The sequence below is a fragment of the Zingiber officinale genome, chromosome 4B (genome assembly GCF_018446385.1).
Source record: "Zingiber officinale cultivar Zhangliang chromosome 4B, Zo_v1.1, whole genome shotgun sequence".
Lineage (NCBI taxonomy): Eukaryota > Viridiplantae > Streptophyta > Magnoliopsida > Zingiberales > Zingiberaceae > Zingiber > Zingiber officinale.
Genome location: NC_055993.1, coordinates 29,209,038 through 29,231,951, shown reverse-complemented (window position 1 = coordinate 29,231,951; position 22,914 = coordinate 29,209,038). Strand labels below are relative to the sequence as shown.

The window sequence follows — 22,914 nt, the reverse complement described above, 5'->3', positions numbered from 1 at the left end:
GATTGGTGCGGTAGTGCGATAATAACTCTCTAGTGGAATGAGTTATTATCGATGAACTTGAGTTGTGTGTTCGGGGTGAACACGGGATACTCAAGCTCATCGGAAGGCCAAAAGCAATTTCTCCTCTAGGTCCCTGTCGTAGCCTCATTAAAGCCTCAAGTCCATCCAAAGAAAGACCCATCTTGGTGTCCAAGAAGGGGGCCGGTCCATTGCTTGGTGACCAAGCAATGGTCGACCACATCTCCTCTTAAAGGATCGACCCTTTGCTTGGTGCCCAAGCATGTAGGGGCCGGCCATAATAATTCAAACAAGGAGGGGTGTTTTGAATTTTTAAAATCTTCTCTTTGTAGAAAACTACAAGTTTTAAAAGAGAGATTTTAAATTTAAAAACTTTCCTTATTTGAATTAGGTCATATGTTTTAAAAGAAAGTTTAAAAGTTTTAAAACTTTCCTTTTTTTTAACCATCCTCATGGTTTAAGAAAAAAAGGAAGAGAAGTTTTAAAATTTAAATTTTCTATCACCATGTTAAAAAAGAAAATTTTATAAGAGAACTTTTAAATTTTAAAATATGATTTTAATTTTTTAAAACTTTATTTTTTTTAACTCCTACTTTAGGAAATTAGAAGAGAGCTTGTAAAATTTTATAAGGGATTATAAAATTTTATAAAAAATATTTTTTCTTCTTGATGAGGTGGTCGGCCACCTTACTTGGTGTCCAAGCAAGGGGCCGACCAATAGGATTAAACCAAATCCATGATTTGGTGATTGATTCAATCAAGAGGAAAGAAAAGGAAAAATTAAAAGGAAAAAGAAAAAACTAGAGGAAGATTTTATTTTTTGTAAAAAGTCTTTCCTTATTTGCCTTGGGCAAGTAATATAAAAGAAAGGGAGGGGAGGCCTCATGAGATAACAATTCTTATTCTCTTGGTGGAGTCTCTCTAGGTGGTCGGCCCTCCCTCTCCCCTCTTCTTTTCCCTTTTGCTCTCTTCTCCTTGGTGGTGGTGGTGGCCGGATTTTAGAGGAAGAGGAAGAAAGCTTTTGGGTGATGTTCATCTTGGAGGATCGTCGCCCACACGGCGTCCAAGGCGAGGCGAGGAATACGACAGAAGATCTCGAGGTCATTAGCATACAAAGAGAAGGTATAATTAGCAATTGTTTTCCGCATCATACTAGTTATTTCTCTTTGTAAGAATTCCAAACACAAGAGGCATTAGATCTAGTTTTTCGAATTTATTTTTCGAGTTTTTGTTTTCTTTGTTTTTCGAATTTTTGATTCGATTGTTCTTTTTGGTTAACCTAGAGTTATTTAAGGAAATTAAATATTAGCTTTCCTTAAAAGGCTTTGTCTAGGCGGTGGTGGTTGTTCCCATATCCAAGAAGGCCATGTGCCTCGCCATGCAGTCTTAGAAGCTAATTTTAGAAATTAATATTTAATGGAATTAATAACATAGGTGGATTTGGATCAAAAGTGTTAAGTTTTGCTTGCGATCCAAATCTAAACCATTAAGAACAGATAAGTTAAATTTGGAATCAATGATGTTAAGTTCCGTCTGCGATTCCTAATTTAACTTCTAAAGAACACAATATGTTATTTAAGGAAAGGTTTGACACTTGTACAAAAATTTTGTACAGTGGAACCGGTACGATTTTCCTAGGACTAACCAACACATTCTTCACATTTCAATCAGGTGATTCGATGTGAGCATAAGAAGTTAATAACAATTAATCTCTATTTGTTTCAAGTGGAGGGAATTTCTAAACCAGAGGAAAGAGGTAGAAAGAACTTGAAGCTACGAACCTTGCCAATGTGTCTAATACAAGTTCCATTCCCCAGTTAAGTTGAACAACTAATTGGAAGATCTAGTATCCTTATGGTAAAGACTCGATGTCATGATAGGAAATAGTTGGAAATCATTCTTGTATTTGATTTTTAGATTGTATACCACTGAGATATCAGTTGCTAAGGATGTGATATTTTTTCTAAAATTGGTTGTTATAAACACCAGCATCACCACCTAAATTACATGATAGCAAGCAACTCATAGAACAAGAAGAGGAGATCACAAAAATAAGAAGAAACTAGATCAAACAAGAGTCACAGGTTTAACATGTTCAAAAACTTGTTTACATCTATGGTTGTACTGTTGGAAGAGGATTCTGTTATGTCACCATCATTATCTCACATTAGTTGTGTTCAAATGTTACACAACACCTTTTGAGAAATGGTTTATCACTTCTTTTATGAAACATGAAAATCGGAGCATTGTCACATAATAGATGTTCCATCAACCAATTTGATCTAAGATAAAGATTCACCTTTTAAAATCTTATTCCTATTTAATTTTTGTTTGAAACAAAAGTTGTAGGTTTATGTTTTGTATTATTAGTTTTTTTGGACCTTTAACTCTCTTATTCTACCTCATATTTTTGGATTTTCTAGTGTGCCAGTTTACTGTTTGGTTTAACTTGTAAAAATGATTAATGCCCTATTGTAAATCTAACTTATAAATAGAATTCTTGTTTGAAACAAAATTTGTAGGTTTTTATTCAGTATTATTAGTTTTCCAGTTTTATTAGAAGTTGAGCTTTTCCACCTTGCTAATTAATGTTTGGTTCATTGTCCTATTTACATGATAGGCTGATATGACTTGATTAGCAATAAGGCAAGAGATGAAGATGATTTCTGTACTCATTATGTGTATGAAGATGATGGAAACTAAGTTATTTATGCTTGTATCGTTGGCAATGATCTTAGCTATTAAAAAAAGGAGTGCTAGATTGAGGAGTAGTATATCATATGCTTATCAAGCATTGTCTAGATATAATATTAGGTATATAAACTTAAATGAGATAAGTTTTCATAGTGATTAACAATGTGTTGATAACTGTAGGATGGATAGAAGGTCTTTAGCCAAATTTTATTATTTGCTAATGACTCATGGAAAATTGAAAGGAAACAGAAATATGTCAATTAGTGAACTTGTAATATCTTTCTTCACATTATTGCACATAATGTGAAGAATAGGATTCTAAAACGCCAAATAGCTAGATCCAGTGAAACAATTAGTAAGCAATTTCATTTAGTTTTGAACTATGTTCCGCGGTTACACAATATTTTGCTTAAGAAGCCAGAACCAATCCTAGAAAATTACACGGATGAGAGGTGGAAATGGTTTAAGATACAAGTATATACTTTCTATAATTTTAGTTTTTTAATCAATTTAATGTGCATAATAAAATAATTGAATTTTATGATACTTCTTTAAGTGTAGGGTTGTTTGGGAGCATTAGATGAGACTTATATTAATGTCAATGCACCAATAGATGATAAACCTAGGTATCGAACCAAAAAAGATGAAATTGCAACTAATGTCTTGGGAGTATGCACACCGAACATGCAATTTAGCTATGTCTTACCAGATTGGGAAGGAAATGCGGTAGATGGTAGAGTCTTAAGGGATGCTATTAGTAGGAGGAATGACTTGAAGATTCTCAATGTAATTAAGTTATAATTATTGTAAAATAATAGTCACTTATAATATCGTTAACAAATATTTGATTTATATATATATTAATATACCTGTTCACTTGTAATATATATAGGTTGTTATTATTTGTGTGATGATGGATACACAAATGGGAAAGATTTTGGCACCATATAGAGGTCAAAGGTACCACTTGACTGAATGGAGGCAAGGTTATCAACCAGCGACAACCAAAGAATATTTTAATATGAAACACTCTCAAGCAAGAAATTGCATTGAGAGGTGGTTTGGCATTTAAAAGCTAGATGTGCTAAATTGAGAGATAACTCATTTTATTCTATTAAGACTCAATGTAGGATTATTTATGTTTGTTGTATTCTCCATAATTTCATAAGGTACGAAATGACAATTGATCTGATAGAGATTGAGCTTGAGTCAAATGAAAGTGATGATGATGATGATGATGATGATGATGATGATGAGTTGATTAGCCATTGTGAGACTAGTTCTGCTTGGACTGAATGGAGATACAAGCTTACAGATGATATGTTCATGAGTTGGCAGTCATCAACTCATTAAATTTAATATTCTTTCAATTTGGATTTCATTTTCATGTATTGAACTATTTGATTATGTTGTATTTGAGTTTCTTATCCATTTGAATCATTTGAACAATTTGATTAAGTTTGAACTATTTGATTATATCTGTATTTTGTATATTATTCATTTGAACAATTTGATTATTTTTATGCAAGAACAATGTATTATTTGGATCATTTAATTTCAGTCTTCAATGGAAGGAAAAGGCCAAAAGATGCCAAAAGTAGTTGAAGAAGTAGAAAGTTCAATGCCACCGAAGTTCAAAAGAAAAACTATAAACACCAAACACTTGTGGACAAAACAAGAGAATGTTGTATTAATTGACTGCCTTGTTGAGTTGAGCAAAGATTCAGCTTGGAAGAGCGAGAATGGTTTTCAAACTGGGTACTTGCTACATTTGAAGAAACTCATGGCTGCTAAATTGCCATCAAGCAATTTGAAGGCTACCCCTCATATCGAGTCAAGGTACAAGTTACTAAAGAGACAGTTCTATGCTATTAATGAGATGTTGAATCATAGCAGTGAATTTGGGTGGAACGATGTTGAGAAGTGTATCATTACAACAAAAGATATCTTTGATGATTGGGTTAAGGTAACTTTTCTATTTTGAGTTTTTTCATTTCTTTGATGATTGTGGAGTTTTTTTTTGCTAATGATATGCTTTTAATTTAGAGTCATCTAGCTGCTATTGGTTTAAGGAACAAAGAGTTCCCCCACCTTGATGACTTGATGTTTGTGTGGGGGAAAGACCGTGCCACAGGAGCTAATGCAGAAACCCCATATGCTGCAGTAGAAGAAATAAATTTATGTGATGAAGAGAGTGACACGTTTGAGCATGAAAAAGATGAACATACTGAATGTCAAAAAGATGAAGAATCTGATCATGCCAACCAAGAAATAAGGAAATTTGAGACTCCAGATTCATCAATTTGTCCATCAAACAAGAAGTTAACCACTAGAAAAAGAAAAGGAAAGGCTGATGATGCTCTAGGTGACTTGATGGGAGAGATTCACAAGTATGTTATTGTTGTTACTGACGCTAATGAGGAGATGAAGGAAATTTCCACCTACTTTAAGAAACAAATCGAGAGTGGTGATGGAAAAATGAAGATATATGATGAGCTAATAGAACTTTCTGAATTCTCTGAGCAAGAAATTATGGATGCCGGAGAGTATATTCTCAAGGATGAACACAAAATTGACAACTTCTTTGCATTGCCAAAGGTATTTAGAAGAAATTGTGATGAAGCAGCTCAATGAGATCCATGCAAAATGAATTAAATATTTGAATTAGGTTCTTGGTACTTATGTTTTGATATACTTTGGATTGAACTCGGATGAATTTTTTTTTTGGATTGAACTCGGATGAATCTTTTTTTTGGATTGAATTTGGATGTTATTGGGTTGAACTTGAAGCAACTCAATGTTATTTCTGAATTCTCTGAGCAAAAAAATGTTGTCATTTGGTCTTGATGTTATTACATGGAATATTTGATAGTGGACAATTTGTTTGCTCTTTCATGTTCTACTTGTTTAATTTGCCAATTGATTTATATCTAATGTATAGTTATGGTGGGCATTTGTTTGCTTCATGGTTTCTAGAATTCATTCCAGCTCCAAATAGATGTACTCTGTATTTCAATTTTTCTGGATTGGTGGCACAATTTTATAGGCTTCACTTGCATGGGTATGAATTTTTGTGAACGAGCTAAGGGCTAAAACTGTTGGAAGATATTAATGTACTATCTTCTTTTTTAATATAGTAGAATTGCTGAGGTCAAAGATCACCAGAGGATAAGGGCACTGAAAGAGATATTTTATGCATTAGTTGTTGAAGAGTTTGTTGAAGCTGATGTTTCCTTGGCCCCTGCTATGTCTCAATCTCTCTTTCATTTTTATCAAATTTATGCATGTAACCTGCTCTCTTCTTGAAACATATTATGATATATTTTGATATGTAAGAACTTACTTTGTTATTATTATGAATTGCTTATTTCCATTACCTTGTACTAAAAAAGGTGACATTTGTGTTGGCTAAACAGCACATGTGATGTGGTGAAGAGTGCAGATCAAACAACATCATCACTGATTACTGGTTGATTAATGTACTTATCAGCTTGATTCACAGATTATTAGAAACATTTGTCTATCAGCCTAAATTAAGTTGGTTTCTTAAACCATTCTCAATTTTTGAGAAAAAACAGCATCTTTTATAATTGAACAACATTTCCAAACATATGTGTGGAATCCTTTGTCAATGCCATCATTTTGGTTAATATGAAAAAACAAATGGCATGCTGAAGAGAACTCCACTCCACTTTGATCCAATCCTTCCGTACAATCTCCACTCCAACTCAAACCTTTCACATAAACTTTAGCTTAGCCCTTGACAATGCAACTACAACTGTCTAGACCCAATCTAGAATTATCCAATTGTTTGTTGGTCCCTGAATCTTATCAAACTCACCTAGGACGAGTTGCTATCAACCCAAACAAATCACACCCAATCTGGTTGAACGTTGCCCACTTGAGTTGAGCTCCACATACCTTGGTCAAGCTAAAGCCAGTTCGAGCAACATTAACGCAATTTTGGTTTTCTCTCATTCCCACGTGCCTTCTTGCTACTATAGTAAAGAATCTGCATTTCACCATATCCAAAAGAAATCCTATGAAAAATAGCTGTTTAACACATGTATTTTCATCAATTGAAACTCTACTACCTGTGAGATTTTTTAAGAATTAAGATGTCACCGTCATAGCTTGTCATGAAATAGCACAAGTATAGAAAAGGCCTACCTTCTAGTGGGTAGCAGAGGCGGACGAGCAGCCGCAGCGATAGCGCGGTGGCCGAAAGTGGCAGCGGTGGCCGAAAGACCAGAGCTGGCAACAGCAGGAAGCAAGCTTCCTATGGCGACCGGAGGTGGAAGAAGCGACAGTGGATGGTGGAGGTGGCAGCCGGCCAACAAGATGTGGGTGGACAGGAAGTGGTTGGTGGTGGCAGCCGTCCGACAAAATGTGGGTGGACAGGAAGTGACCGGCGCTGGCTGCCGGCCGGCAAGATGCGGGCGGGCAACAAGTGTGCAGGAAGAAGATGACGGAGAAAAAAAATCATCTTATTTTTTCATTTTTTTTAAACTTATATGATCCTGTCCGAAAGTCGGGGAGATGGATACTGGGGACGTGGCGCTCTCGCTGACCTCCGATGGACTTCGCTCCCGCCTGCAACACAAGTAACGTCAGTGTCGAGGCAGGGAAAGGGTCCCCGGTGATGGCCCTGCGACACTCAAGTTAGTCTCCGGCGAAGCAAGAAGAAACAAAGAACTGTAGTGCAATAGTAAAAATCGTGAGAAAAGCATACCTCCGCCGATGTCTGGACCCCCTCCCCCCCTTATATAAGACTCCTGTAGTGTGTGTGCACGCTTCTCAAAGCGAGCACGCTATCCCAAACTTTCCTTGAAGAGACATGTCAGTAAAGTATCCCTGACGTAGTACCTTAACGGGTCGAGCATATATCTGAAGTGACAGTGGAAACTTCCGCTTTACGATCCTCTGTCTGACCATGCCGCTCGTCGGCGACACTAACTCCCAAAAGGATGTCGAAGGATATCCCGTTGTGTCTATTGCTTGGCCGAATGGGATGACTACTTGACCAGGATTCTGATATCCTTGCGCCTGCTGCCACACCGAGCGGAATGGTCGCTCGGCTGAAAGTTCCTATCCAAGTGTCGTCCGTTGCTGGGCCGAGCGGGATGGCCGCTTGGCTGGAAGCCCACTATTGTGCCGAGCGGAAGAGCCGCTCGGTTGAAAGTCCTCGGTCCGTGCCGTCCGCCGTCGTGCCAAGCGGAAGAGTCGCTTGGCTCGGTTTCTATGCATCCCTTGAGCATTGGTTTGATTCCTCCGTGTCGGAGACGGTGGGTCGGTGCTTAACCCACAGTCGGAATACGCCCCGCCCGCCCGGCCAAGACCATCCGCCCGTTGACCGTCTTGACTTTGACCTCTATTGACCTCCACCGTGGCAGCGGGGCGGGGCTCCTCATCATCACCGCATCACAAGCCTCCCCTTCAAGTCTAGTCGAAGGAGGCTGTAGTCCAACTGACTGGACAAGTATGAGCAGACTTCCTCTCGGTCGGCCTTCATCACTGTATAGACTCCACTCAGGGTGGGTCCGATCCTTGCTGATTGGCCTTTTGAAGCCTGTCGCTCGGTCACAAGCACGCTCCCTCGATCCGATCGGAGGGACAAAGGTTTGCACTTGTAGAATGCTTTCCTCGGATTGTCTCGGGCAAGCGCGGGTTATGCTGACGTCACCCTGATTTTTTGGGAATCGTGCAAATCCCCTCTCATTAAGGCAGAGCATGTTCCCACGCCTGCATTAACTGCCAACTCGTGGTAGCATGCCACGTGTTGCGCCCACCGCCGCTGCATGCCTGATGTGATAGGCATTGATTGCGACTCTTGGTGGTTTGAATTCAACGACGATATCTCGTCCTGGGTTTCCGTGACATAGATCGGACGGTTCCGGTTGACCAAGCCCGGGGTATATGAGCCCGCTACGTCGCCACCTTCTTCCATGCTTTCGTTATTGTGTTTCCAATGACTTCTATGCTTCCGCGTGCTTTGCTCTCTGGCGATCCTCCATCTTTCCCTCCGGCGATCCTCCATCCCCTTTTTCCCAGTAAGCTCCCTTCCCGTCACCTTTTCTTTCGAGCATTCTGCTTTCCGCTGTTTCGATGAAAACCCCCAGCGACTCTTTCCCTTCGCTTCCGTTTCTGTCTCCCAGCTGCCCCCCTTTTCCTTGACTTTCGAGATGGCAAGCTCTTCACCGCTGTCGGTCCTCGTCCCTGGACCTTGGTATACCACCATGGAGTCTAGATTTGACGAGGGCGACGCTGAGGGCCTTAGAAATGCCTTAGAAATTTCACCTGGCCACGAGATTATTTTTCCTTCCACGTTTGATCGGCCAAATACCTCGCCGACCGGATGCATATGTCTATTCAGGGACCATTTCTCTGCCGGTCTGCGATTCCCTATCCATCCTTTCATTATCACAATTTGTAAATACTTTCGCATCTCCCTCCCTCAACTCGTGTCAAACTCCTTCCGTCTTCTGTGCAGCGTCATCATCTTATTTCGGTTGCACGACATCCCTCTTGTCCCTCGAATCTTCCATTATGTTTAGTACCCGAAGCTGTTCGAGCCGAGGACCTTCCTTTTCCAGTCTAGGGTCAACTTAGTGTTCTTTGATAAAATGTCAACTTCCAATAAACATTGGAAGAAGTACTTCTTTTTCATGCGTCTTCTCGAGCGGCCAGAATTCTCGACCTACTGGCAGCTTGAAGTGGCACTTCAACCCCCACTGAAAAGCTACAAGAGCCGATCAGACTACTTGGATGCTTCGGCGATGCTGGCCGGTCAGAAGTATGACATCCACAAGCTGCTGCTTGAGGGTGTCCTCTACATCTTTAGCTTCAGTCTGATCCGTACCCAACTCCCGACCAGCTTAGGTATGCAACTACTTTACCCTTTTCCTTTGATGCTAACTGATTTTTCTTTTTCTCCTGCAGCCGAAGTTATGATGCAAGCGCGGATGGCCAACAAGGCGAAGCTTACGGACTCCGCGATCGAGGCGACAGCTACCGAAGAGCTGACGAGTCAAGGTCTGCAACCGGTCAACTCACATGAAGATCCGCTCGACCTAAGCGAGGAAATGCCCGTGATGGCGGGCGAAGGCGAGGCCAGCCATGCACCGAGCGGCGGAGCCACCCCGGGCTCACAACCTCCGTCCGCACAATGCTCCATCATTCCTATTGAGGAGCCATTGGGTTCAGCCTCCTCCGATGTGCCACTGACTAGGTGCAAGAGGCGTCGAGTGGAACCATCTTCGCGTTTTGCTACCTTGGGCACGTAACCGGTCGAGAGGGTGGGAACTTCGACTCCGGCTCTGCTCCCAGAAACTGTGGAGGCTTCTTCGTCCGACTGGATGCCCTCCATGGCCGAGCTTCCGCATGGGACCATCGCCGCATCGCCCGTAGCCTTCATGCCGCCACCACCTAAACCGCAGAAGGTTAAGCGGTCCAGTATCCTACCAGCCTTCGGTCGGGAGGCCTCAGTTCACTCGCCTCCGAGTGGTCGACGCTCTATCACGACGATCCTCCATTTGCCAACGGAGGACTATAGCGAGCCAAACGGCTAGTTTCGGACCCCCGAGCACCAGATCCTTATCCGGGGGCCGCTCCTCGAAGTCTGGGAGGATACATGGGCCCGTGCTGCGATACTACCTCCAGGTGCCCTGACCAACAGTCATACCCAAATAGCCACTAGAATAAGGTTTTTTTTAATGTAAACTCATGGCTTACCTCCATTCGGCTATAACCTTTTCCTGTTTACCCGCAGTACTGGGTGGAGAGGCTCACATTCTTGGAGGATGAGTTCAAGAAACTCAAGGTCTTGAGCGGCGCTTCCTCCTCCCAAGGGCCATCAATCTCTGAGGTCGAGAAGCTGAAGGCCGACCTGGAGAAGAGTAATAAACTTCTGGAGGTTGAGCCGAAAAAATCCGCAGATCAAGAGGTGATGCTGGCTCGACTCAACAAACAAGTCACCACCTTCAACAAGAAGATAGAGTCGACCACTGCCAGGAAGCAACGAACCATTGATGACCTAGAATTGAAGAACAAAGAGGCCCGGAGCCTAGCCCAAAAGCTCAAGGAGGCCGAAGATTTTTTGGTAGTCGAGCGGAATAGCTGCTCGGCCGAAGAAAAGTCCCTCGTTGATAAGATGGCCTCCAAGGATGTGGCGCTAACCACCGCCAAGGATGAGCTGGAGGGATCCCACATGGCACTGTGGATTTACAAGGATGCCGAAGGGAGTACGTTTGAAACTATGAAGCAAGCCTACCTCCATACGAACACATTCTGTGACAACTTCACCGATCGGGCCCTTCGACTGTTCAACTTGGCGATTGAAGGGATGATCGTTCAGTTTCGCGAGGGGGGCCACCTGTCGGTCGTTGTGTCCAGTAAGGTCATAAGTCGGGATAAGCTCACAGCCGCTTTGCCTGACGATGTACTAGATTATCTAGAGTGAGGCTGAGGGCTCTATCTCTGTAATCTTCTTGTAAATTTTGAAGTATCAATGCATGCTAGGTCGTTCGGCCAAGCCCCCTTTTTTTTACTATTTGTTTTCTGGTCTTCTCTCGCTAGTACTGCAGCCTCATAACTTCTTTGATCGGCGGTAGTTTATATGCACGTCCACTCGATTCGCCTTTCTTTCCAAATTGCGAAGCTTGAAGTATTTTGGTATATTCTCTTGAATGGGACGTTTATCTACAAATTTGGGGGCTTTTGGGCAACCCTTATTCGCAGTCAGTTGTTCGACTGCCCGCGTAGATGTTGCCGCTTGACAATTTGGTGAAGACTCAAGTTTAATGTCGCCGCTTGACGATTTGGTGAAGACTCAAGTTTAATGTCGCCGCTTGACGATTTGGAGTAGACCCGCTTTTAACTTCGTCGCTCGACGATTTGGTGAAGACTCGCGCTTAACATCGCCGCTCGACGATTTGGTGAAGACTCGCGTTTAAGGTTGCCGCTCGACTGTTGATGGAGATGAGGGTTTAAGGTCGCCGCTCGACCGTTGATGGAAACAAGAATTTAAGGTTGTCACTCGACCGTTGATGGAGACGAGGGTTTAAGGTCGCCGCTCAACTGTTGATGGAGATGAGGGTTTAAGGTCACCGCTCGATCATTGATGGAGACGAGGGTTTAAGGTCACCGCTCGACCGTTGTCATGCACTCACACCCGGGTTTAAGGTCGTCGCTCAACCGTTGATGGAGACGAGGGTTTAACGTCGCCGCTTGACCGTTGATGAGATGAGGGTTTAAGGTTGCCACTCGACCATTGATGGAGACGAGGGTTTAAGGTCGTCGCTTGACCATTGATGGAGACGAGGGTTTAAGGTCGCCGCTCAACCGTGGATGGAGATGAGGGTTTAAGGCCGCCGCTCAACAATTGTCATGCACTCGCACCCTGGTTTAAGGTCGCCACTCGACCGTTGATGGAGACGAGGGTTTAAGGTCGTCGCTCGACAATTGATGGAGACCAGGGTTTAAGGTCGTCGCTCGACCGTTGGCATGCACTCGCACCCGGGTTTCAGGTCGTCGCTCGACCGTTGATGGAGATGCGCTTAGACGCCTGCATTTGGTAAACATATAAAAGCTACAAAATACAGGATTCACTTGCGCACTTGTAGGGTTGAAGATGGTTCGTGCTCCAGGGTCTCTCGAGCTGCCTCCCCTCTTCGTCCTCCAAATAGTAGGCGCCTGAACGAAGCTTCCGCACGACCTTGAACGGTCCCACCCATGGTGCCTCGAGCTTGGCAACGTCGCCGACTAGCTTCACTTTCTACCAGACGAGGTCGCCAACCTGGAAGGATCTCGGGATCACTCGTCGATTGTAATTTTTCTTCATGCGCTACCGGTAGGCCGTTATCCAAATGACGACTTTTGCTCTTGCTTCATCCACCAAGTCGAGCTCCATCAACATTCGTTCGGTGTTCTCTTCGTCGTAGTGCTGCACCTGATCGGATTCTACCCCGACCTCCACGGGATGACTGCTTCTCTGTCGTATACCAACTAAAATGGGGTTACACTGGTCGCCTCTAGACGGATGGTCTTGGTCGTTCTTCCTGGCCAGAGTTGATCCAACGACATGTTCGTTGGATGACAAATATATCCAAAGCGGCTCACTCGCGACTGGCTTGGCTAGCATAGGTATCTTGAAAAATGGCAGACTTAGATTGGATGACTTGGATATGAACCGGAACAACGTCGTGATTCGATCGATCAGCCTCTGAGCTTCCTTTAAATTCCGAGGCAGAGGCATGTTTTGCAAAGCGTGGACCTTGCTGGGATTGGTTTCGATGCCCCGCTCGGTGATGATGTAGCCTAGGAAGCGCCCACTCTTTGCGCAGAACAGACACTTGCTCGGGTTCAGCTTTATTTTGTATGCCCTTAGCGTCTAGCATGTCTCGTTGATATCTACGCATAGGTCAGCATCTCGGAGGGATTCGATGAGTATGTCATCAACTTATACCTCTATATTACGGTCGATCTGTCAACGGAACACTTTATTCATTAGCCTTTGGTAAGTGGCCTTGGCGTTCTTCAATCCAAATGACATGATGTTGTAGCAGTATGTTTCGTCAGCCATGATGAAGTTGACCTTCTCTTGGTCCTCACGGATGAGCGACACTTGATGGTATCCTTGATACGCGTCGAGCATACAGATCAGCTCGCAACTCGCCGTCAAGTCCACCAGTTGATCTATCCTGACAGCGAATAGAAGTCCTTTAGGCACACCTTGTTTAAGTCATGGAAATCGATGCAGACCCGCCATTTGTTTCCCGACTTGGTGACTAGCACCACATTAGCTAGTCAGCTCGGGAATTGGACTTCCCTGATGTGGCCAGCCTCCAATAACTTTTCTATCTTCGCCCGGATGATCACGTTCTACTCTGCGCTGAAATCTCTTTTTCTTTGTTTGACCGGTCGAGCGTCTGATCGGACGTGAAGCTTGTGTTGGGCCACGCTGGGGGAGATGCCGAGCAGCTCATGTGTCGACCAAGTGAACACATCGTGATTCTGTTTGACGCAGGCAATCAACTCTGCCTTCTTCTCTTCTTCCAGGTCGGTGGCAAGGAAGGTCGTGGCTTTTAATCGGCTCGGGTGGATATGAACCTCCTCCTTTTCTTCATATCTCAAAGTGGGAGGTTTTTCGATGATAGCGTTCCAAGTCGTGGAGTCTTCTGAGCGGCCTTGTCCTCGGTTTTGACCATTTCCACGTAGCAGCGTCGAGCGGCCAGTTGATTGCCCTTGACCTCGCCCACCTGGTCGTCCACTGGGAACTTTATTTTCTGGCAGTAAGTGGATATTGTCGCCTGAAATTTGTTGAGGGCCGATCGACCCAAAATAACGTTGTAGGCTGATGGTGCGCCCACAACTATGAAGTTGGTGGTTTGAGTCCTCCTCAACCGCTTTTCTCCCAGCGAGATGGCTAATCTTGCCTGGCCGATCGACAATACTTCATTGCCTGTGAACCCATAGAGCGGAGTCGCCATGGGCAGCAGTTCATTGCGATCGATCTACAGCTGATCGAACGCCTTCTTAAAAATGATGTTCATCGAACTCTCCGTGTCAACGAAGGTCCGGTGAATGGTGTAGTTGGCGATCACTGCTCGGATGATCAAAGCATCATCATGAGGGATTTTGACCCCTTCCAGATTGTTGGGGCTGAAGCTGGCCCTTCGGTCTTCTCCTTGCTGCATCCGACGGCATGGATCTCCAACCGTCGGGCGTATGATTTCCTGACCCGGTTGGAGTCTCTACCGGTCGGTTCTCCGGTGATCATGCCTATCTCTACCCGAGAGGCGTTGTTCCTATTTTCCTCTTCTCGGGCAGACGACTTATTTCACTCGGTTGGGATCCTTGAGGGATCAGTTTCCTCCCTCCGCTGATGGTGATGGCGCTCGGGTTCCCTTCTCTCTTCCCGCCGTTCGGTTGAGCGCCGACGACCCTGTCGATCAGGAAAGGGGGAGCGATGGCGATATCCCCTGGGGTCGGTCGATTGACGATTGGCATTAGTCCTTGGCAGTCCCGTGTATTGTGTGTCGCCGACTGGTGGAATGAACAAAACATAGGCGTCTATACCTTGCCTTTCGACGCTTTGGGTCGACCGGACGCCACATGCTGTACCGCGTGCGCCCTGGTCTCTTGGTGTAGCCGTGCTCCTTTAGCCCTCGGCTCCTTGGGCGGCAGATGGCTGTTAGTCGATCGATGTTCGATCGGCACCGAATACTTGGTCGGCGCCTCCTTTTTTCTGGTCGCCTGAGCCTCTTCCACGTTGATGTATTCGTTAACCTTTTTCAGCATGTGGTCGAACTCCCGAGGCGGCTTCCTGATGAGTGACCGAAAGAAGTCTCCTTCGGCGAGCCCCTGGGTGAAGGCATTCATCATGGTCTCGGACGAGACTGAGGGGATATCCATGGCCACTTGGTTGAAGCGCTGGATGTACGCTCGGAGCGCTTCCTTGGGCCCTTGTTTCAAGGCGAAAAGGCTAACGCTAGTCTTCTGGTAGCGTCGGCTGCTGGCAAAGTGGTGTTGGAAGGCGGCTCAGAAGTCTTTGAAACTTCGTATCAAGCCGTCCAGTGGTCTTTTGAACCAGTGCTGCGCCGATCCAGAGAGAGTCGTGAGAAAAACTCTACACTTTACTTCGTCTGTGTACTGGTGTAGCGTAGCCTCATTGTCGAACCGATCCAGATGATGATCTGGGTCGGTCATCTCGTTGTACGTCCCAATCACCAACGGGGTGTAGTGTCGAGGCAGAGAGTCTTGTAATATCTCCTCTGAGAACTATCTGTTGATCCGTTCGGGGGACGCGGTGCCTCAAGGCGCTTTTCCTTTCCACGCATCTCGAACGGGCGCCTCGTCAGAAGATGATCCTCACTCCTGATGCGCTTGGGATATTTCCGAGGGGGTTTGGAACAGAGCCCAATGGAAGGGGATCGACGCGGGCGGCGCTTCCCCTTAGGTGCCGGTCGGCCGTCGGTTCTACCCCCATACGGAGATTTGCTTCGCTCGGTCTTCTTGCCCAGCTTACTTATCGGTTGTCGAGGTTGCAGGTTGCGGTACTGGCCGATCGGCTAGCGCTTGTTGTTTTTGCTGCTCCATCATTTTTTCTGCCCGTGCTTGCACGAGCATCTCCAGCTCCTCTTGAGTGAGCGTCATGGTGGTAAGTCGTCCAGCGTCTTTCATCTTCTCGGCTCGAATTCAAGTGACGTTCCCACGGATGACGCCAAATATGATTCTGTTCGAAAGTCGGGGAGATGGATGCTGGGGACGTGGCGCTCTCGCTGACCTCCAGTGGACTTCGCTCCTGCCTGCAACACAAGTAGTGTCAGTGCTGAGCCAGGGAAGGGGTCCCCGGTTATGGCCCTCCGACGCTCAAGTCAGTCTCTGGCAGAGCAAAAAGAAACAAAGAATTGTAACGCAACAGTAGAAATCACGAGAAAAGCATACCTCCGCCGATGCTTGGACCCCCCTTTATATAGGGCTCTTGTAGCATGTGTGCATGTTTCTCAAAATGGGCACGCTATCCCAAGCTTTCCCTGAAGAGACATGTCAGTAAAGTGTCCCTGACATAGTACCTTAACGAGTCGAGCATATCTCTGAAGTGATAGTGGAAGCTTCCGTCGTACGATCCTCTGTCTGACCATGTCACTCGTCGGCAGCACTAACTCCCAAAAAGGATGTCGAAGGATATCCCATTGTGTTTGTTGCTTGGCCGAACAAGATGGCCGCTCGGCCAGGATTCTGATATCCTTACGTCTGCTGCCACATTGAGCGGGACGGTCGCTCGGCTGAAAGTTCCCTGTCCAAGTGTCGTTCGTTGCTGGGCCGAGAGGGATGATCGCTCGATCGGAAGCCCACTGTCGTGCTGAGCGGGAGAGCCGCTCGGTTGAAACTCCTCGGTCCATGTTGTCCGCCGTCGCACCGAGCGGAAGAGCCGCTCAGTTGAAAGTACTCCGTCCATGTCATCCGTCGTCGCACAGAGCGGAAGAGGCGCTCGACTCGGCTTCTACGCGTCCCTTGAGCGTCGGTTTGATTACTCCATGTCGGAGACGGTGGGTCGATGCTTATCCCACGGTCGGAATACGCCTCGCCCGACCGGCCAAGACCATTTGTCCGTTGACCGTCTTGACTTTGACCTCTATTGACCTCCACTGTGACAGTGGAGCAGGGCCCCTCATCATAATCACATCATTATATATTTAATTAAAACTATCTAAAAATCGAAAAAAACATAAAATAATAAACAAAAATCTAATTATATATATATATATATCACTATTAATAATATAATATTATCATTGATTTAATATGGTAAAATATCACATTAGGTTATGTACTAAAACCTCCAAACAAACGAGATTTTATTGGATTACCTAAATTGAACCAAACAAGTTATGTTTCATTCCTTATAACCTTAGTTATGTGATTACTTGATAATCACATAACTAAGGTTATATGCCATAATTTGAACCAAACAAACTCCTAGGAGTTATGAAAACAGTAAATTTTGTTGGCCATAATCTGGCCAATTAGAAATAAATTATAATGCATGTATGTAATTAATATATAAATATGATGTTACTAAAATGTCCTTAATAATGATTTAGAAAGGTCAGATTCTAGCTATTTAGCACTACCCTTATGAAAAAAAGTAAATGATATTGATACAGTAAATCTGGTTGGTCAGACTAGTTAGAAATCTCTATCTTCCAATTATAATGTATGCATGTACATGCATATAATTAATATATAAATATGATATTATTAAAATGTCTTTGTATATGTGATCCTGTCCGAATGCTGAATCAACGGACGCTGGGCACGTGGCGCTCTCCGGGTCGCTGACGTAGATCTACAACTGGTCGTACGAACCTCCGGCGAACCTGCACAGAAGTCGGGCCTGGAAGGGGTTCTCGGCGGCGACCCTCTGACGCTCAAGTCAGGCAAGCGAACAGTGAAGAAGTGACTCCCAAAATATCAGAACGCATACCTCCGGTGAAGTATAAGGCTCCTTATATAGAGCGGTGAAAGAGCTCACGCACACCTACCGAGGCAAACACGTGTCCTTAGCCCATACCTCGGTATGTGTTTGTCAGATAGCTTACCTGACACTATACTGCTACAGTCCAGGCACGTATTCGATGGGACAGCAGAACACCTCGTCGCCAGATTTGGAGTATGGCCTAGTCATAGGACTTGACAGCTATCATAAGATGTTTCTTGTCCTTCTCTCCCTACCCCATGCCGGGGCGTCCGTCCGGCCGGCTGGACGGGGCGTCCGTCCGGCCGGCACTCATCTTACGCCCGGCCGGACGGCACTCACATCACGTCCGACCCTCCGTATGCATCGGTATGCTGGGGAGATCCTCGTTAAGGTGCTATGTAGGGACTGCTAGCAGTATGTTACCTTATGTCTTCGGCCGAGCTTGACTTCCGCTCGGCCCTTCGTTACTGTTCAATCGAGCGCCGGAACCCCGACTCCTGTCGGGGCGCCTTTTGCCATCGGTTATTCATCGGTCGGCCGGCCGGGAGGTCGGCCCATCCTTCTCCGGTCGGCCGACCGGTCCGTCCTTCTCCGATCGACCACCTGGTCCTTTGACTTCCACGTGGCGTTGACCCCTCAAAATGGGGGTCCCCTGTTCTAACCGCCGGATCACTTGCCTCCCCCTCAAGTCTAGTCGAAGGAGGTGAAGCCCGACTGACTGGACTGCCGATCTGACTGAGTAACGGCCGCTACACTAGTCCGCTCGGCCAGGCATAGGGATGCTCATCCGGTCGGCGGTGTCTTGCTCGTGCCTTGTATTCCCTTGGAATCTCTGCCGAATCCTCTCCTTTACTGCCAATCACGTGCGCTGAGTGCGGTAAGGGGTGCTCATTAAATGTGACCTGTATCCCGCTGACACGTGGCGATCTCACTTTTGTCAGCGTATGGCGGTGGCGTTACCTCCGATGGGACAGCCGCCGTTTGAAATGAACGGCTGGATGATGGCCTCGTTCTTCACGACCTGAATCGGACGGTGAAAGCTACTTGCGACCGTCGTTATAAAGCTCGCGACTTCTCCTCTTCGCCGCATTTCGGCTTCATCGATCCTCGACGCCCCACTGCTCCTTTCTTCTCCGGCGACCCCGCTTCTCCGACGACCCCGAAGCCCCTTGCGACCATCCTTTTGCTTGTAAGCCTTTCTTTTCCTGGCTTCCTCCCTCCTTTTCTTCCTGTTAGTCGTCTCTATCATTCTGCCCCCTTCTTTCCTTGCTTTATTTCCTTTTCCTTTCATTCCGCGTTCGTTCCCTGCCCTATACCATGACTAGTACCTCACAGTCGACCGCCGGCGCTCTTGGTCTCTGGTACACGACCATGGAGAGTCGGTTTGACGAGGAGGACGCGCTGCGCCTCGCTCGAACTTATGACATCCCTTCCGACCACCACATAGTATTAGCCACCCCCGCCGACCGGCCTCATGAAACGTCGCCCGACACCGTTCTTTTCTTCCGAGACTAATTTTTGGCCGGGCTACGCTTTCCACCCCATAAGTTTTTCTTGCAAGTTTGCAACTACTTTCACATCCCGCTCGGCCAGCTAGTTCCGAATTCCATCAGGCTGCTGAGCGGGGTGGTAGTTTTGTTTAAACTGAACAACATCCCGTTGGACCCCAAAGTGTTCCACTACTTTTACTACCCTAAGCAAGCCGAGTGGGGTACCTTCGTTTTCCAATCTAGGATATGTTTTGTCCTTTTTGACAACATGCCGAGCTCCAACAAACATTGGAAGGAGCATTTTTTCTACGTGCGTTTCCCCCGAGCCACCGGCCTTTCGTATCAAATGGCAAACGGCGATGCCAGCGCAACCGGAGCTCGGCAAGTTCAGGGGCGATCCGGCCTACCTTCATGCAGCCGATCGGCTGGTCGGCCAGCGATATAACATCGACAAGCTGCTCCTTCCGGGAGTACTGTATCTATTCGGCTTGTCTTCTATCCCAGCCGATCTACCTTGCAACATGAGTAAGTTCTCTTATCTTCCCGTTTCTTTTGTTCTAACTGATTTATTCTTTGCTTCTGCAGCTGAGGTCATGTGGCGCGCCAAGGCTACTGAGCGGCTGAAACTGAGAGCTGCTGAGATCGAGGCGGCCAAGAATAGGGAGGTCGCCGAGCGGAACTTGGCCTCAGCTGGTCCGGCCGGCGGAGAAGGTGAGGGGACTCAGGGTGTCCCCGAAGCCTTAGACGCTTCTGCTTCTCTCGGCGAGGCTGCGGGCGATATAGAGCCCTCTACTCAAGTCGAGGTAGAGGGTCGTTCGGCCGATGAAGTTCCCCTGGCAGCTCGGAAACGCAGACGGCCAGAGCCAGCCTCTCAACCAATTCCATCTGATGAACCGCAGTCCGAGCAGGGGGATGAAGCTCGAACGATCTCTGGGACGGTCTCCACAGAGAGTACCCCCACGCCGCTCGGCTCTCCAAGGGCTACCTCGGAGGTGTCGCCCTCCAGTCCTCCCAAAACCTTGCGGCGTCTTAGGCGACTGGGCGACCGTCCTTCTTCCTCCACCGCTGAGCCATTCGGTAAAGCCGCTGCGTCCCAGGGTGATCCGAGCGGCCCAAAGTTGATAAAAACTGTCATGCGCCTTCCTTCGGAGGAATATTTAGCAGCTGCTGATCGACCAACGGTTCCTGAGCAGCAGATCACCCTTACGGGTCCTCTTGCCCAAGCCTGGGAGGATGCTCGGCTCCGAATTGCAATGATGACTCCCGGTCAGCTAGGCGACAACAATTTACGACAGGCGATCGGGGTATGTTCTTTGTCTTGTTAGTTATTTGAATTTAGTTTCTCACTTGTTCATATTCGTTCGCAGAACTAGGTGGAGCAGATTGCCATCAGCGATCGATTGGCCGAACTGGAGGACGAGCTGAAAAAGCTCAAAGCTGCGGGGGAAAACAGAGGACAATCGACGGCCGCTCTGGAGAAGGCCAAGAAGCTACTGGAGGCCGAACGGGGTAAATCCTCCGATCTGTCGGGTGAAGTGGCTTGACTTGAAGCTTTGGTGAAGCAGCGGGACAAGGAAATAAAGACCGCGACCACCAGGAAGCTTAAAGCCATCGATGACATGGATATGATAAAGGTAGAGAACCAGGGGCTAGAGCAGCGAGTGAAGGAATTAGACGCCTTGCTGAAGACTGAACGGGAGGGCCGCTCGGCCGACCAGGTTAAAGCGGAAGGGGCTTTGAAAGATCTCCAGGCGGCCCTTGACGCTTCCGGAGCCGCTCTTAAAGAATATCAAGATGGGGAGCCCGGTCGGTGGACGGAAGCGCGCAAAGCATTCGTCTGCTCGGATGAATTTGGTGAAAAGTTCAGCGACAAAGTGATCAAAGTGGCCTTCGAATATCTGAAGAGCAAAGGCCACATACCTACCGAGCTGTCCGTCCCCCCCGAAGATTTAGCGATCATGATGGGCTCCATCCCCGATTCTCTCTTTAACTTTGATGATAGTGAATGAGGGGTTTATGTAATTTCTCTAAGTGTGCAATCTTTTGTATGTCTGCCATTCGGGGCGAATATTATAAATTTTGTCTGTCCGTCGCTCGGCGTAAGTGGATTGTCTCCTTTTGTTATTTGTTTGTTCAACCAGCGTCCCATCTTTACTTTCGTCTCGTTCATCGTCTTCTCGCGTTCCAAGTACATTTTATAAAGGAGCCGCTCGGCCCCACGCTTTCTTTATTCTTGCCTCATCGGCATGCCCGATCTGAGATCGGCCTTTACAACCGAGGACCACGCAGAGAGCTACCCGTCCTGCGGCTCTATAGGCTTCGGTTGCCCGCCTTTTAACGTCGATTCTTACCGTCGGAACTCGACGGTCTTCCGATCGGAAGGTTTATAGACGCTGATTCGTCTCTCGATTTTTAACGTCGGAGCTCGACGGTCTTCTGCTCGGAAGATTTATAGACGCCGGCTCGTCTCTCAATTTTTAACGTCGGAGCTCGATGGTCTTCCGCTCGGCGGGTTTATAGACGCCAGCTCGTCTCTCGATTTTTAACGTCGGAGTTCGACGGCCTTCCGCTCGGAAGATTTATAGACGCCGGCTAGTCTCTCGATTTTTAACGTCGGAGCTCGACGGCCTTCCGCTCGGAAGATTTATAGACGCCGGCTCGTCTCTCGATTTTTAACGTCGGCTCCGGTCGGCGGGTTTATAGACGCCTGCTCGATAACGTCTGAGCTCGACGGCCTTCCGCCGAAGATTTATGACCGCGGCTCGCCTCGATTTTTAACGTCGAGCTCGACGACCTTCCGCCGGAAGATTTATAGACGCCGGCTCGCCTCGATTTTTAACGCCGAGCTCGGCCTCCGCCGGAAGATTTATAGACGCACTCTCTCGATTTTAACGTCGAGCTCGACGACCTTCCGAAGATTTATAGACGCCTCGCCTATCGATTTTTAACGGAGCTCGGGCCTTGAAGGCTAACTTTAACACAGTCGGCGAACACCTTAGCCATCCTTTAAATCATTTTTGCTTGCATTACAAGGACATGGGCGACCACATATACACAAAATGAGTTACATCATGCACCTTTCACCCATTTGATATATCGAGATGATTCGCCCACGGTCGGTCCACCGCCCGCCTTCATCCTCCAAATAATAAGCCCCCGAGCTGAGCTAACCTTGAAGGGCCCACCCAAGGAGCTTCCACCTTGCCGACGTCCCCGACCGGCTTGACTTTCTTCCGACCTGGAATGATCTGGGGATTACACGCCTGTTGTAGTTTTGCTTCATCCGTTGACGTGACGCCATCACCGGACGGACGCTTGGCTCGCCTCCTCATCAACCAAATCCACTCTATGTTCCTCCGCTGCGTTCCTCATCATAATTCGATCCGGACGGACTCGACGACTTCGACAGAATCACCGCCCATCAGATACCGGGAAGGCGTGACGCCTGCTCCTTGAGTCGTTCGGATGGCCCATAGGACGCCCGGCACTTCATCTACCCAGCTTCCTCCCAAATGGTCGAGCCGAGCGTGCAGAATACGAATAATTTCCCGATTGGCTACTTCGGCTTGACCGTTGCTTTGGGGATAGGCCACAAACGTCAAGTGTTGCTCGATGCCATAGCTTTTGCACCAATCTTCGAGCAACTTCCCTGTGAATTGCTGCCCGTTGTCGGAAACAAGTCGGCGAGGGATGCCGAACCGACAGATGATGTGTTGCCAGATGAACTTTTTG

General features: G+C 46.7%; 1 protein-coding gene across 1 annotated transcript; it reads left to right on the top strand.

Annotated features, from left to right (window-relative positions):
• The first annotated feature begins 1,597 nt into the window (after window positions 1-1,597).
• On the top strand, window positions 1,598-6,048 carry LOC121974902. The gene is made up of 2 exons (XM_042526179.1): window positions 1,598-4,678; window positions 4,759-6,048. Exons 1-2 carry the CDS (start codon window positions 4,280-4,282, stop codon window positions 5,344-5,346), a joined length of 987 nt encoding a protein of 328 aa, XP_042382113.1. The 5' UTR covers window positions 1,598-4,279; the 3' UTR covers window positions 5,347-6,048.
• Window positions 6,049-22,914: the final 16,866 nt, after the last annotated feature.